This window comes from Micromys minutus, assembly GCF_963924665.1.
Source record: "Micromys minutus genome assembly, chromosome: X".
NCBI lineage: Eukaryota > Metazoa > Chordata > Mammalia > Rodentia > Muridae > Micromys > Micromys minutus.
Genome location: NC_137970.1, coordinates 34,693,470 through 34,706,847, shown reverse-complemented (window position 1 = coordinate 34,706,847; position 13,378 = coordinate 34,693,470). Strand labels below are relative to the sequence as shown.

Genomic DNA, 13,378 nt, shown 5'->3' with positions numbered 1-13,378 from the left:
ACAAGATTCAGAACAAAGAAAACAGAAGGATTTAATCCTATATTTAAGAACCACATGCAATTTTAGATATGAGAGGTTGGTGAGAAACAACCATCTCTGTAAAAAAAAAAAGAGGGAAAAGAGAGGACAGTAGCAGAAGAATATGATCGAAGTACCACATATGTTTATTATTGTATAATTATATATTTATGTAATTATGTATATTATTATACATTCATATAATTATGTATCAAATTTCATGATCAAACACATCATTTAGTATAGTAAAAATATGCAAATAAGAAAAATGTTAGTTAAGAACATTTAAGCATAGAAGTATGTTGCATGGGCTGGAAACAAAATGAAATGTTGAAAGCAGTGTAGTACTTTTTAAGTCTCTTGAGGGATATGACCAAATAAAGTACTGTCTCATTTCCTTGAGAGAGTACTTTAAAATTAGCTACCTTGGCCTAGTGGAGTAGATTCATGTAAGCTTTGGTATGCAGTGCCTGAAAGGAGTGAATTTGGGACAATGACCTATTGTGAGTCACTATTTTCAGAAAGAAGAGGCCCATTTAGAGCCCCAGATCTACTATGACCTATGGATATGCTAGCAATATTAGCAATAATTACTGTTCTGAACTGTTCTGAGGACATGCTCACCTTCAGAAAGCAAAAAGAAGAAAGAGCTGCCAATTTCAACACTTGACTTGGCTCTTTGTTTTACCTCAAAGGGTGAATATTCTCAGTCTAAAAGTTTAGAATAGAGTGGTGACAAATTTACAGGGAGCCGAGGTAAGGAACCCAAAAGAAGATTGAAGACCCCGAAGCTCCCAAGACAGAAAAGGCTTTGCTAAATTCTCAGCACTCAGTGTACCCAGATAGGGCAGTGGAACGTAAACTCCCTGAAGCAATCTTCCTCAGGGCTACAAGGAACCTTTGAGCTGTCAAATGAGAGCTGCAGAGAGGAGTGGCTCAGAAGCTAAAAAAGAGTTTATCTAATCCTAAAACTGGGAGTGTTCAAACACTAGAAGACAGGGAGCCTTGCTGATCTTCAGCGGTACCTGCAGGCTGATCAGAACAGGAGCCCTGTGGGTTGGGGAAAAATTAAAGGAATATTGATAAAAGTCAATATATTCAAAACACAGTTAAGGAGCTCATATTATCGCATTCTTTCTGTCTAGGTATCCAAGTCACCTGTTCTGCTGTATGTACTTGCCTGCTGTCACTGACCATATTGATTATGCCCCGGGGACAGAAGAGTAAGACCCGGGCTCGTGAGAAACGCCGCCAAACCAAAACTGAGTCCCAGGAGTTTGAGATTACCCAGACCATGACATTTGAGAATAAAGAGTCATCCTCTTTCTCTGCTCAGGCCTCTGGAGATGCTGTCCCAAGTACCTCTTCTGATACCCTTGTCAAGATGTTTCAAGGAATGCCTAGCACCACCACTTTCAGTATTTGCATTGCCTGTAAAAGGACTGATACAGGTGCCAAGAGCCGACGGAAGAAAAATGTGAGTTCCTCTATGGCCCAGCAATCTAAAAAGAGCCAACAGCCAGATCTTCTGACAAGGGAGACAGGAATGCTGATGGAGTACATGCTCAGCAAGTACAAACAGAAAGAGCCACTGATGAGGGAAGAAATGCTGAAAGTTGTCACCAAAAGTTTCAAGGAGCAGTTCCCCGAGATCCTCAAGAAAGCTTCTAACCGCATGGGTCTGGTTTTTGGCCTTGAGTTGAAAGAAATCCAGCCCAAGGGTCAATCCTATAAGCTTGTAAGTAAGCTAGATTTCCAGGATGATGGAAGTGAGAGCAATGAGATGGGTGTTCCCAATAGGGGCATTCTGATTCCCCTCCTAAGTGTGATCTACTTAAATGGTTACTGTGCCTCAGAGGAGGAGGTCTGGAACTTTCTGAATATGTTAGGAGTCTATGACGGGGTCCCACACCTCATCTTTGGCGATGCAAGGAAGCTCATCACTGAAGAGCTAGTGCAGGAAAAGTACCTAGAATACCATCAGGTTCCTCATAGTGATCTTCCATACTATCAGTTCCTGTGGGGTCCAAAAGCCTATGCTGAAAAGAGCCAAGTGAAGGTGATGGAGTTTTTGGCCCACATCAATGAAACTGGCTCCTCTACCTACCCATCCAATCATGAAGAATCTTTAATGGAAAAAGATAGAACCGAAGCTGAAGGTGCAGTCCAGGGAAACACTAAATCCAAGGCTAAGAAACATTCTAAGGCCAAGTCCAGCCTGCCTACAACTGCTAGTGAAATTTAAGGTAGTCTCTATCATGTGCTTGAACAATCCCACTAATTTTTGTTTTTGTGATACTCAAATTAGTCATTGATAAAGCTGTTTAATATCATTTATCATAGTATTTACTGAAAGTCAGAGGTTACATAAAAATAATAAAATAGATTATGCCCTCTTTGCTGTTTACCAAGTTGAGGGTTGAAAGTTCGGTTTCATGTGAAATATTATTTGAAATTTCATAATTACCTTAAGGAAACATGGGAATAGAATATAAATGTGCTTGAGAGTCCAACACAAAAGAAAATAGAGAAAAACTAATAGACTTTTAGTTCATGTGTTGTTTTACGCCATATTTTCTTTCTTTTCAAACTTGTAAAAGACAGATACCTGCTTTGCTTTTGCTATTAAATGATGTATAAGAAACCAAATCACTGTGAATTAGATTTTTTTAAGGTTTGTACTTTCCCAAAACACTTAACTGGACATCTGTTCCAGAGTAGTCTTCCTGGAGATGTTTATCAAAATAATACCCATCAACTACCTATGCAATAATACATCCTAGAAGAAGCTTTCATTATGGGTATGGGTAAATGTGGCCTACTTCCTAAAGAAGAAATGGGAATGTTTGCTTGAACAAAACATTTCCCATTTCTCCTAGCCTAACATTGTAACAGAATGTTTTTATTGTATTCACTCTCTTTTTGGGTCCCCAGAACTATATATTTTATGGCATCTCTTAAATTAAACATGAAGAAAAATAATCCTGGTAGACAGTAGCAATGCAAGAGCTCAGAATGTTTTCATTAACTGAATACAAGCTGTGTCAGATACCAAAGCCATGCACTCAACATTTATCTTTTTGGTTCTTACACAAAGGACTGTTAAATTCAGTTATTCTTAGTGGAAAGTTCAAGAGTTAAAGAATCCGCAAATATTCTCTAGTTCACAGGGATGGTAAGTAACAAGAGTTCACTGAATCCCCATCTAGATCCCACAATACTTTTCTCATAAGCTGAAAACCAAAACTGATGATGTTATTTTGGTACTCCAACACCAATCTTAGTAAATATATTAAAGGTACTTGTGCCCAAATTATGGAGTTAGGAGCAAAAGAGAGCACCCCAAAATAGAACAGAAGGCCTGCAGGTTGTCTCAGCACCTGCTACTATACCTTACAACCTAACTTTTCTCTTCAGAATCCACATGGTGGAAGGAGGACAGACTTCTACAAATTGTTGTCTGACCTCTATAAGCATGCGTTCTGATTCCCAAAATAATTGCAATGCAAAGTATTTTAAAATCGAAATCATAATTCATGAAAAAGTGACTATTTGATGGTATTGTGTATATTTAGATTTGCAACGTTATATAACTTCAAGTGACTGGTTACTTTGGGTCAGAAAGAGGAATAAATTATCATAAAGCAGTTGCCTAGCTGATATATAGCATTTTTATTTTCACCCATCACTGCTATGGACATCTTACTTACTCTGGAAGGTAACTTTCTCATGGCAGATGTTGCTGTCATTCTACCAAAAAAAAGGGGGAGGGAATGATCATTTGAACATTTTTCCTTGAACATCCTGTATCTGCTCTCCATTCCATATCACTCTGGGTATAAGATGCTATTCTCAAGAAGGTATACCAGATTGAGTTTAATATAGATTTACAAGTCTTGGACATTTCCTAAAATTATTCAATCTAAGAGACAAAGTCAATAGAAAGTCTGAGATACAAATAATTATAGAAGAATTGTGGGTATCAAAATGTCAGAATATAACGTATATCACAGGGGGATCTAACCAATCTTTCTGACAGTCTCAAACATAAATAGACCTCAAGTGCTAGGTTGTGGAGATACTCAGGGGAGCCCCCATACACTCAGTGGAGAAGGGGATGGGGGATATATTGTGAAAAGGGGTGACTGGGAGGGTGGCAGTGAGAGGGAAGCAAAGTGAATAAGTAAAACCTAAATTAAAAAAAAAAGCTTGATTTATATGCTTCTATAACAAGGGGTTACAATTCAAAGATTGCCTCACATCTCAGAAAAAGCTTTGAAATTTGAAAGAGTGGTGACTATCAAAGACTATGGGGACTCTTAACATTGTATTAAATGATTTTTACATTATGGCATGGCTACATGCCTATGGGGGCTGAGTTGTGGAACGTGGGGGCTTAAATTATAGTAGTTCCAATAGGCTTATATATTTAACAGTTTGGTCCTTGGTTGGTGGGACTGGTTTGTAAAAGATTAGATGTGTATTTGTTGGAGGTTGTGTAGCACACAGTCTCATTCCCTCAGCCTTCAATGTATGGATAAGAGGCAAGCTTTCAGGTACTACTCCAGTACAATGCCACTTGCTGCCTTGTTTGCCACCATGTTAGTCATGGACTCACCCTCTGAAACTGTAAGCAAGTCTGTGATTAAATGCATTATTTTAAATTACCTTGAGAATTATATCTCCTCAAGGTGATAGAAACATCAGACAGTAATACAAAGCAAAGTAGGACACTAGAGGATATATATATTCCTCACTTCTTCCTGCTGGGATTAAAAAAATACAGGTTTCATATAGAAGATATAATACAAAGTTCAAAAATGGGTTATCATTTTTTATGATGGAATAAATCAGGTTGCCTGGGTAAGGACCAAGTTGACATTATATCTTTTAGTAGAAGGGACAGAAAAGTGTCATGTTATGTTTTGTATTATCACACTGAAAAGGTTTTAGATTGGGGCTATCAGAGGAGACTCCCTCATTTTCTTTATATCAGGTCTAAGGTGACAAGAACTCACTGATTGAAAACTGAAGTCATCAGAGAGTTGAAGAGAAGAATCTGAAATACGCTAGTCACTGTGCCAAGTTCTTTATTTCATTATCTATTTCCTACAAGTTGTGGATGGCAAGACTTACCGAAACCATTTCACAGAGTTGGAATCTGAGTCTCAAAGAGTCTCTGAACTCACACAGTTCAGCAAAGTGGTTAAAAGACAATCTTGGTTTGTCTTTTCACCTGTGTGTGAGATAATTTAGGTCTTTAACATTCTTTTGTACAACCCGAATTTTACACCCCTTAAGACACTTTTTCTCCTTGTGAACATATCATAATGAATAAAACCTTTTTACTCACTCCTACATGTAAGTAGAGCAAGATCAGCAAAATCAATGTGAGGCTTTTGATATTTTCTTGCCTTGGAACTTCTATGTAGCAAAGGTTAGCCTCATAGATTGCTAATTCTCATTCCTGTCTACAGGGATTACAGGTATGATCCAAAATTCCTGACCAACTAAAGTATGCAAAAAGATCCAAAGTGTACATTTAGTTACAATAGTAATATGTTTATGATATATATGTTTAGAAGATGAGGGGATTATCTCACTCAGAATGATATTCTCTAGATGCAGCCATTTTCTTAAGAATTTGGTCAAGTCATTGTTTCTGGTGGCTGAGTAGTATTCCATTGTGTAAATGTACCACAATTTTTGTATCCATTCATCTTCTGAAGGACATCTGGGATAACCCAGTCACAAAAGAACAGACATAATATTCAGTCACTGATAGTGGGATGCTAACCCCAGAGGCTCGCACTGCCCCAGAAACAACCCACAGACTGTATGAAGTCCAAGAAATAAAGAAAACAAAACAAAACAAAACAAAAAAATCTTTACACAACAAGAAAACTTTGACTATTTCCATGTTACATTTTGTTTTACATGTACTTTATGCTCATTGTAACTATTAAGTTTTCAATGCATACTATCAAACCTTTAAAAAAAATCAAGTACTGACTAAAAAATATATTCATATAGTTTTATGTAAAAATTATTTTAAAATCTGAAAAAAAGTACTGACAAAAATGTATTGTATAATTTTATGCAAAAAATGCTTAAAATCTGTACATTTATCTTTGTTTTGTAAAATGAAGTTGTTAAAAAATGTAGGAACCTAGTAATCACACCCAATATAATCGAAGATTGTTAAAAACTCATAGCTGTGATGCAAAACTTTCATTGTGTCAGATTTTGAATATTTTGTACTAATCTTTTCAACATTGTTATTAATAAATTGAATCACCCAAGGGGAAAAAAAGATGAGGGGTTCAACATATCTTTGGATTAAGCCATTTTGAGAAGATAAATATTTCTAAAGAAAACTTCAGCTTTTTCTTTTCTGCAACCGCCATGCCATCCAGACTGAGGCAGGCCCAGAAACTCTGGGGCCACATGACCCATGGCCACGGTCACATCGGTAATCACTGCAGGCACCCAGGAGGCCACAGCAATGCTGGAGGCATGCATCACCACAGGATCAACTTAGATATCATTCAGGTTACTTAGGGAAAGTTGGTATGAGGCAGTACCACTTGAAGAGGAACCAGAGCTTCTGATCAACTGTCAACCTGGATAAATTATGGACATTGGTCAGCAAGCAGACAGGGGTCAATGAACAAAGACTGGAGCTGCTCGCATTAATGATATTATTCGATCAGGCTACTAAAAAGTTCTTGGGCAGGAGAAGCTCCCTAAGCAACCTGTCATCTTGAAAACCAAATTCTTCAGGAGAAGAGCTAAAGGGTAGATAAAGGGTGTTAGAGGTGCTTGTGTTCTGGTGGCTTAAAGCCACTTCAGAGGTTAATCAAATGCTACCATTTCCCATGTAGTCTGAGTAGACTCTTTGCATCCCTCCTTGTCTGCACATTCGGAATCTGTGTAACAGATTGTAGGAAGGCATGAGGTTTGGGCTCTTGATAGACTCATGAAGTCTGTGGTAATAGATGTAGCCCAACTTCACACAATTGTAAATTCCTAACTCCCGGTCCATGTTCTGTGTATGGGTCTCACTATTCAAAGAACTGATGAATGCCATTAATTGATAAATGCCATTACTTTCAGCTCAAATTGAAGAAACACAGTCTCAATAATCTTGAGGACCAGAAGTGAGATGGGATTTTCTGAAAATCCAGAGTTCTGAGAAAAACCTTGCCATCAAGATTGATAGCAGTTACCATGCTTTGTAAGCTCACTATAATGGGCAAGTAACTTACGACTAGGCTACTTATTACTGGACAGAGATTATCTTGGGATAAAAATAAGAACTGATTACAAAAGAAGAAATCTTCAGGCTAGCAAAAAAGAGAAAATATAATTATGAGGTTTATTTTCTTTCTATTTATTTCTATATTTTTTTTTCATCTTGCTCCCTATTCCCCTTTTCTTATCCTCTTGTTTATCTTTTATTTTTAGGTCTATATAGGGTATGAATTCATTAGTAGAACAGGACTTGAACTTATTTTTTAGAATAAGCTCCGTTGTACTAGTAATACAAACAGAGGCTACCTGAAATAATGATTTTGTTTTGTTTAATTTTATATATGTGTGTGTGTTGTTTTGTAGTCCACCCTTTAATTTCAAAGCCTTGTTTCCTAACGTCAAATTTCATATCAAACATATCTTTTCTCTGGAACATCAGAAGAAAAGAATCTGCTCAAAGCTGCAGTGAAGCAATATTTTTAAGAATTATTTATGATAAGATGAAAATTGCAATCATCCATTAATAAATAATGGAAATATATACTCAGCACAAATGCATGACATTATTCAAGTGTATTTGTCATGCATATAATGTTGCCAAACCATAGTTTTATTATGCATTTTTTAAATCTATTAAGATTATGTGCCTGCAGAAGCTAACCTAAATACAGCAGAGGAAAGATCCTCACATAGGATAAATACTCAGATGGGGAATCTTGAATGAAGATTTTTGGTAATATGCATAGTTCTGTTTGGTAGAATTCTGTTTGCACTGTGTGAGAAACATAAACCCTTCCTTCATAATAAGAGCACTGGAGACTCGGAGTAGCAAAGGTGAAACTATTTATGATATTACCTTGAAAGGGTAAGTGTCTTAGTTCCTGTTCTATTGTGAAGAGACACTATAACCAAGTCAAATCTTATTAAAGAAAGCATTAATTATGGGCTTGCTTACAGTTTTAGAGAGGTTGTCTATTGTCATCATGGCAAGAATCAGATTAGCCTGACATTGGAATAGTGTACACAGGTAGCAGACAGAGAGAGAGAAAGGAGAGAGAGAGGGTGGCAGAGACAGACAGAGAGAGACAGGCAGAGACACATAGACAGAGACAGACAGGGACAGACAGACAGAGAGAGTTAAAAACCTCATCTACAGATACCTTCTCCAATAAGGCCACACCTCCTAACCCCACTTGAAACAGGTTATCAACTAGGGACTAAGCCTGTGGACCCATTCTCATTCAAACCACTACAGTATGCAATGCCCTTGAACGACAGATTCCTTGTGGAGCACAGAAGACAGATTGTTGGCCCTGATACATGTCCCTTCCTCATTTTTCCTCACTGGGTGAGTATTCAGGAAGATTTCCCTTAAACACTTTCATTTCTATTTTTCTCAATTAAAACTATCTCTACATTTCACAGACTATTTCCTTTAAAGATTATTAGACATGGCCTTGTCATGTCTGTTGGCCATTAGTCAAGCATCACTGGTAGTAATTTTCTACTCTATGGTTTGAGTATGAGTGGAAGGGAATAGCTAGACTCCCAGGCTCTAGAATAAATTGATTATTTTATGATTACCCACATTTGGACTTTAACCAGTTCAGGGAATCATTAAAATGGATGTTTGGAAGATGGTATCCAGGACAGGCAGAGCATTTACAATGCAGTCAGGACTCATGGCCTGCCCACAAAGCACTGAACACCCAGAGGAAACTCGAGAGTTCTTTCTCCCTCCCTCTCCCTCTCCCTCTCCCTCTCCCTCTCCCTCTCCCTCTCCCTCTCCCTCCCTCCCTCCCTCCCTCCCTCCCTCCCTCTCTCTCTCTCATTAACTTATGTGTGAGCGCACATTCTCTCTCCACTGACTAGCTAGAAGCCCCCCCCCAGGAATTCTCAGGTAACATGTATCCCCCTACTGCTTGGATTTGTGCACTTCAGGCCTCCATCTGCACCGAGAGCTAGAGCTCGCCCATCGACACTGGAACTCACAGCCTTCCCATAGAGAACTGAACACCTAGGACTTATCTCACTCTGGAGCCTACAGAACACAGGTGCACAGGAAAGACAAGCTCCAGACAGAGACAACGAGTTCAACTAAAATCAAAGATAAGAAGATGGCAAGAGGCAGGTACAAGGATCTAAGCAACAAAAACCAAGACAACATGGCAACATCGGAACCCAGCTCTCCCACAACAGCAAGCAGTGTATATATTTCAACACAGCACAAAAACGTGATTTGTAATTAAAATCATGCCTCGTGATGATGATAGAGGGCCCCAAGAAGCACATGAATAACTCCCTTAAAGAAATACAGGAAAACACACAGACACACACACACACACACACACACACACACATAACAAGTACAAGCCCTTAGAGAAACACAGGTAAACACAAGAAAACAGATGAAGGAATTGAACAAAACCATCCAGAATCTAAAATCAAAAATGGAAACAATAAATAAAACACAAAGAGGGACAACCCTGGAGATAGAAAACTTAGGAAACAGATCAGGGGCCATAGATGCAAGCATCACCAACAAAATACAAGAGATGGAAAGAGAATCTCAGGGAAAAAAGATAACAGGGTAAACATGAGAAAACAGGTAAAGAAAATGTAGAAATTAAAAAGCTCTTAATCCCCCCCAAAAAAAACAGGAAATACAGGACACAATGAGGAGACCAAACCTAAGGATAATAAGTGTAGAAGAGAGTGAAGACTCCAAACTAAAAGTCGCAATAAATATCTTCAACAAAATCATAGGAGAAAACTTTCCTAACCTAAAAAAAGAGACAATTGTGAACATATGAGAAGCCTACAAACTTCCAAAGAGATTGGCCCAGAAAATAAATTCTTTTTGATACATAATAGTCAAAACACCAAATGTTCAAAACAAAGAAAATATACAAAAGCAATAAGAAAAAAAGGACAAGTAACATATAAAGACAGACCAATCAGAAATACAGCAGATTTCTAAACAGAAATTATGAAAGCTAGAAGATCCTGGACAGATGTCATACAGACCCTAAGAGATCATACCTGCCAGCCCAGGTTATAATATCCAGCAACATTCTCAGTGACTGTACATGGAGAAACGAAAATATTTCAGGACAAGAGCAAATGTACACATTATCTGTGCACAAATCCAGCACTACAAAGGGTAACATATAAAAAACTCCAACACAAGGAGGGAAACTACACACTAGAAAGAGAAGAAAATAATCCTCTAGCAACAAAACCAAAAAAAGGAAAGGCACAAAAACATAATTCTACCTCTAACAGCAAAAATAAAAGGAAACAACAATTATTCCTTAATATCTCTCAACATCAATGGTAGTCAAGTACCCAATAAAAACACATAGACTCTCAGACTGGAAAAATAACAGAACACAACATTTTGCTGCACACAAGACACTCATCGCAGCAAAAGACAGGCACTACCTAAGAGTAAAAGGTTAGAAAAATCTTTACAAATAACTAAGAAACAAGCTGGAGTAGCCATCCTAATACCAAATAAAATAGATTTTGAAACATAAGGCATCAAATAAGATAATGAATAATACTTTTTACTCATCAATAGTAAATTCTATCAAGATAAACTCTCAGTCCTGAACATCTATGGTTCAAATACAAGGGCACCCAAAATCATTAAAAAAAAAAAAAAAAAAAAAAAAAAAAAAAAAAAAAAAAAAAAACCTCTACTAAGGCTCAAAGCATATATTGCACCACACACAATAATATTAAGAGTTTTCTATACCCCACTCTCACCAATGGACAAATCATGGAAGCATAAACTGAGGACAAACAGTGAAACTAACAGAAGTTATGAAACAAATAGATTTAACAGACATCTACAGAATATTTCATCCTAAAAAAAAAAAAAAAGAATATAACTTCTCAGCACCTCATGGGACCTTCACCAAAACTGACCACATACTCAGTCACAAAACAGGCCTCAACAGATACAAGAACATCAAAATAAACCTAAACATCCTATCAGATAACCATGCACTAAGTTTCATCTCCAATAACAATGAAAACAATAAAAACCCCACATATACAAGGAAGCTGAACAATGCTATACTCAAGGATAGCTTGGTCAAGGAATAAATAAAGAAATCAAAGACTTTTTAGAATTTAATGAAAATGAAGGCACAACATACCCAAACTTATGGCACACAATGAAAGTCATACTAAGAGGATAACCCATAGCTCTGAACTCCTCCAAAACAAAAAAAACAAAAACAAAAAAATTCAAAAAATCCAAACAAACAAACAAAAAACTGAAGAGAACATACACTAACACCTTCACAGCATAGCTGAACAGAAAGTGTAGAAGAGCTTAGAACACATAGGCAAAGGGAAAGTCTCCTGAACAGAACACCACTGGGATATGCTGTAAGATTAATAATCTACAAATGGTACCTCATGAAACTACAAAGCTTCTGTAAGGCAAAGGACACTGTCAACAGGACAAAATGGCCACCAACATATTGGGTAAAGATCTTTACCAATCCTACATCTGATTGTGGGTTAGTATCCAATATGTACAAAGAACTCAAGAAGTTAGACTCGAGAGAATCAAATAATCCTATTAAAAATGGGGTACAGAGTTAAACAAAGAATTCTCACCTGAGGAATATTGAATGACTGAGAAGCACCTAAAGATATGCACAACATCCCTAGTCATCAGGGAAATGCAAATCAAAACAACCCTGAAATTGCACCTCACACCATTCAGAATGGCTAAGTTCAAAAACTCAGGTGACAGCAGATGCTGGGAAGGATGTGGAGAAAGAGGAATATTCCTTTATTGTTTGAGGTGTTGTAAACTGTTAAATCCACTCTAAAAATCAGTCTGGAGGTTCCTCAGAAAACTTGAGTATCCATCTATACCACTCCTGGGTATGTACCCAAAAGAAGCTGCAACACCAAAAGGACACATGTTCCACCATGTTAATAGCAGCCTTTTTTATAATAGTCAGAAGCTAGAAAGAACCCAGATGTCCTTCAATAGAGGAATGGATACAAAAATTTGGTACATTTACGCAATGGAGCACTACTCAGCTAGTAGAAACAATAACTTCATGAAATTCCAGGGCAAATGGATGGAACTTGAAGCTATCATCCTGAGTGAGATAACCCAGTTACAAAAGAACACTCATTGTATGTATTATTGGCACATACTTGCCTAAAAAGCATAGAATACCCAAGAAATAATTCACAGAAATTATGAAGCTCAATGAGAAGGAAGGCCAGAAAATGAATGCCCCATTCCTTCTTATAAGGGATAACAGAACACTCATGGGAGGAAATAATGAGACAAATAGAGGAGCGGGAATTGGAGAAAACATCATCCAGAGACTGCCTCAACAGGGGATCCATCCCATATGCAGCCACTAAACCCAAGCACTACTGCTAGTGCTAAGTAGAGTTTACTGGCAGGAATCTGATATGGATGCCTCTTCAGATTCTCTGCCAGAGCCATACTGATACAGAGGAGGATGCTTGCAGCTAACCATCAGACTGAACAAGGAGATTCCAGTGAAGGAGCTAGAGAAAGACTGAAGAAGCTGATAAGGTCGGCAACCCCATGGGAAGAACAAAATTCTTAACTAACCAACCTCACCACACCTTCTAGGAACTAAAACACAAACAAATGTGTTTGCATGGAATGACTGATGGCTCCAGGTGCATATGCAGCAGAAGATATCATTCTCTGGCATCAAGGAGAAAAGAGGACTTTGGTTCAGTGAAGGCATATTTTCTCAGTGTAGGGGGAATGTCGATGCTCTGAAGTGGAAGAGGGAGGTTGGGAGAGGGAACACCTTCGTCGATGCAATGGGAGGGGGCAGGGAATGGGATTGGTGGAAAGGGGACAACATCTGAAATGTAAATACACAGAATATCCAATTTTAAAAAAAGACGAAAACAATGGTATCCTCAGCTGCAGGCTCATACTCCCCCAAAATATCCTTACCATAATATGCTCTACAGAAAATTACACCTGGACTAGTTGAACAAGGGGGAAAAAGCCAATATGACAAGATAACATGCTAAGAGGGTAAATGACATCTGTGTTGCTTGTGAGATAAGGAAATCA

General features: G+C 37.8%; 1 protein-coding gene and 1 pseudogene across 2 annotated transcripts; both read left to right on the top strand.

Moving 5' to 3' along the window:
• Positions 1-511: 511 nt before the first annotated feature.
• On the top strand, positions 512-2,263 carry LOC308414866 (melanoma-associated antigen B4-like; the record flags this gene model as incomplete). The annotated part of the gene is made up of 2 exons (XM_080910065.1): positions 512-521; positions 1,164-2,263. The coding sequence occupies 2 exons, from the start codon at positions 512-514 to the stop codon at positions 2,261-2,263; spliced, it is 1,110 nt and encodes a 369-aa protein (XP_080766191.1).
• A 4,160-nt stretch (positions 2,264-6,423) lies between these two features.
• On the top strand, positions 6,424-6,859 carry LOC308415577 (large ribosomal subunit protein uL15-like; annotated as a pseudogene). Its single transcript has one exon. The product of its transcript is annotated as a large ribosomal subunit protein uL15-like (transcript).
• Positions 6,860-13,378: the final 6,519 nt, after the last annotated feature.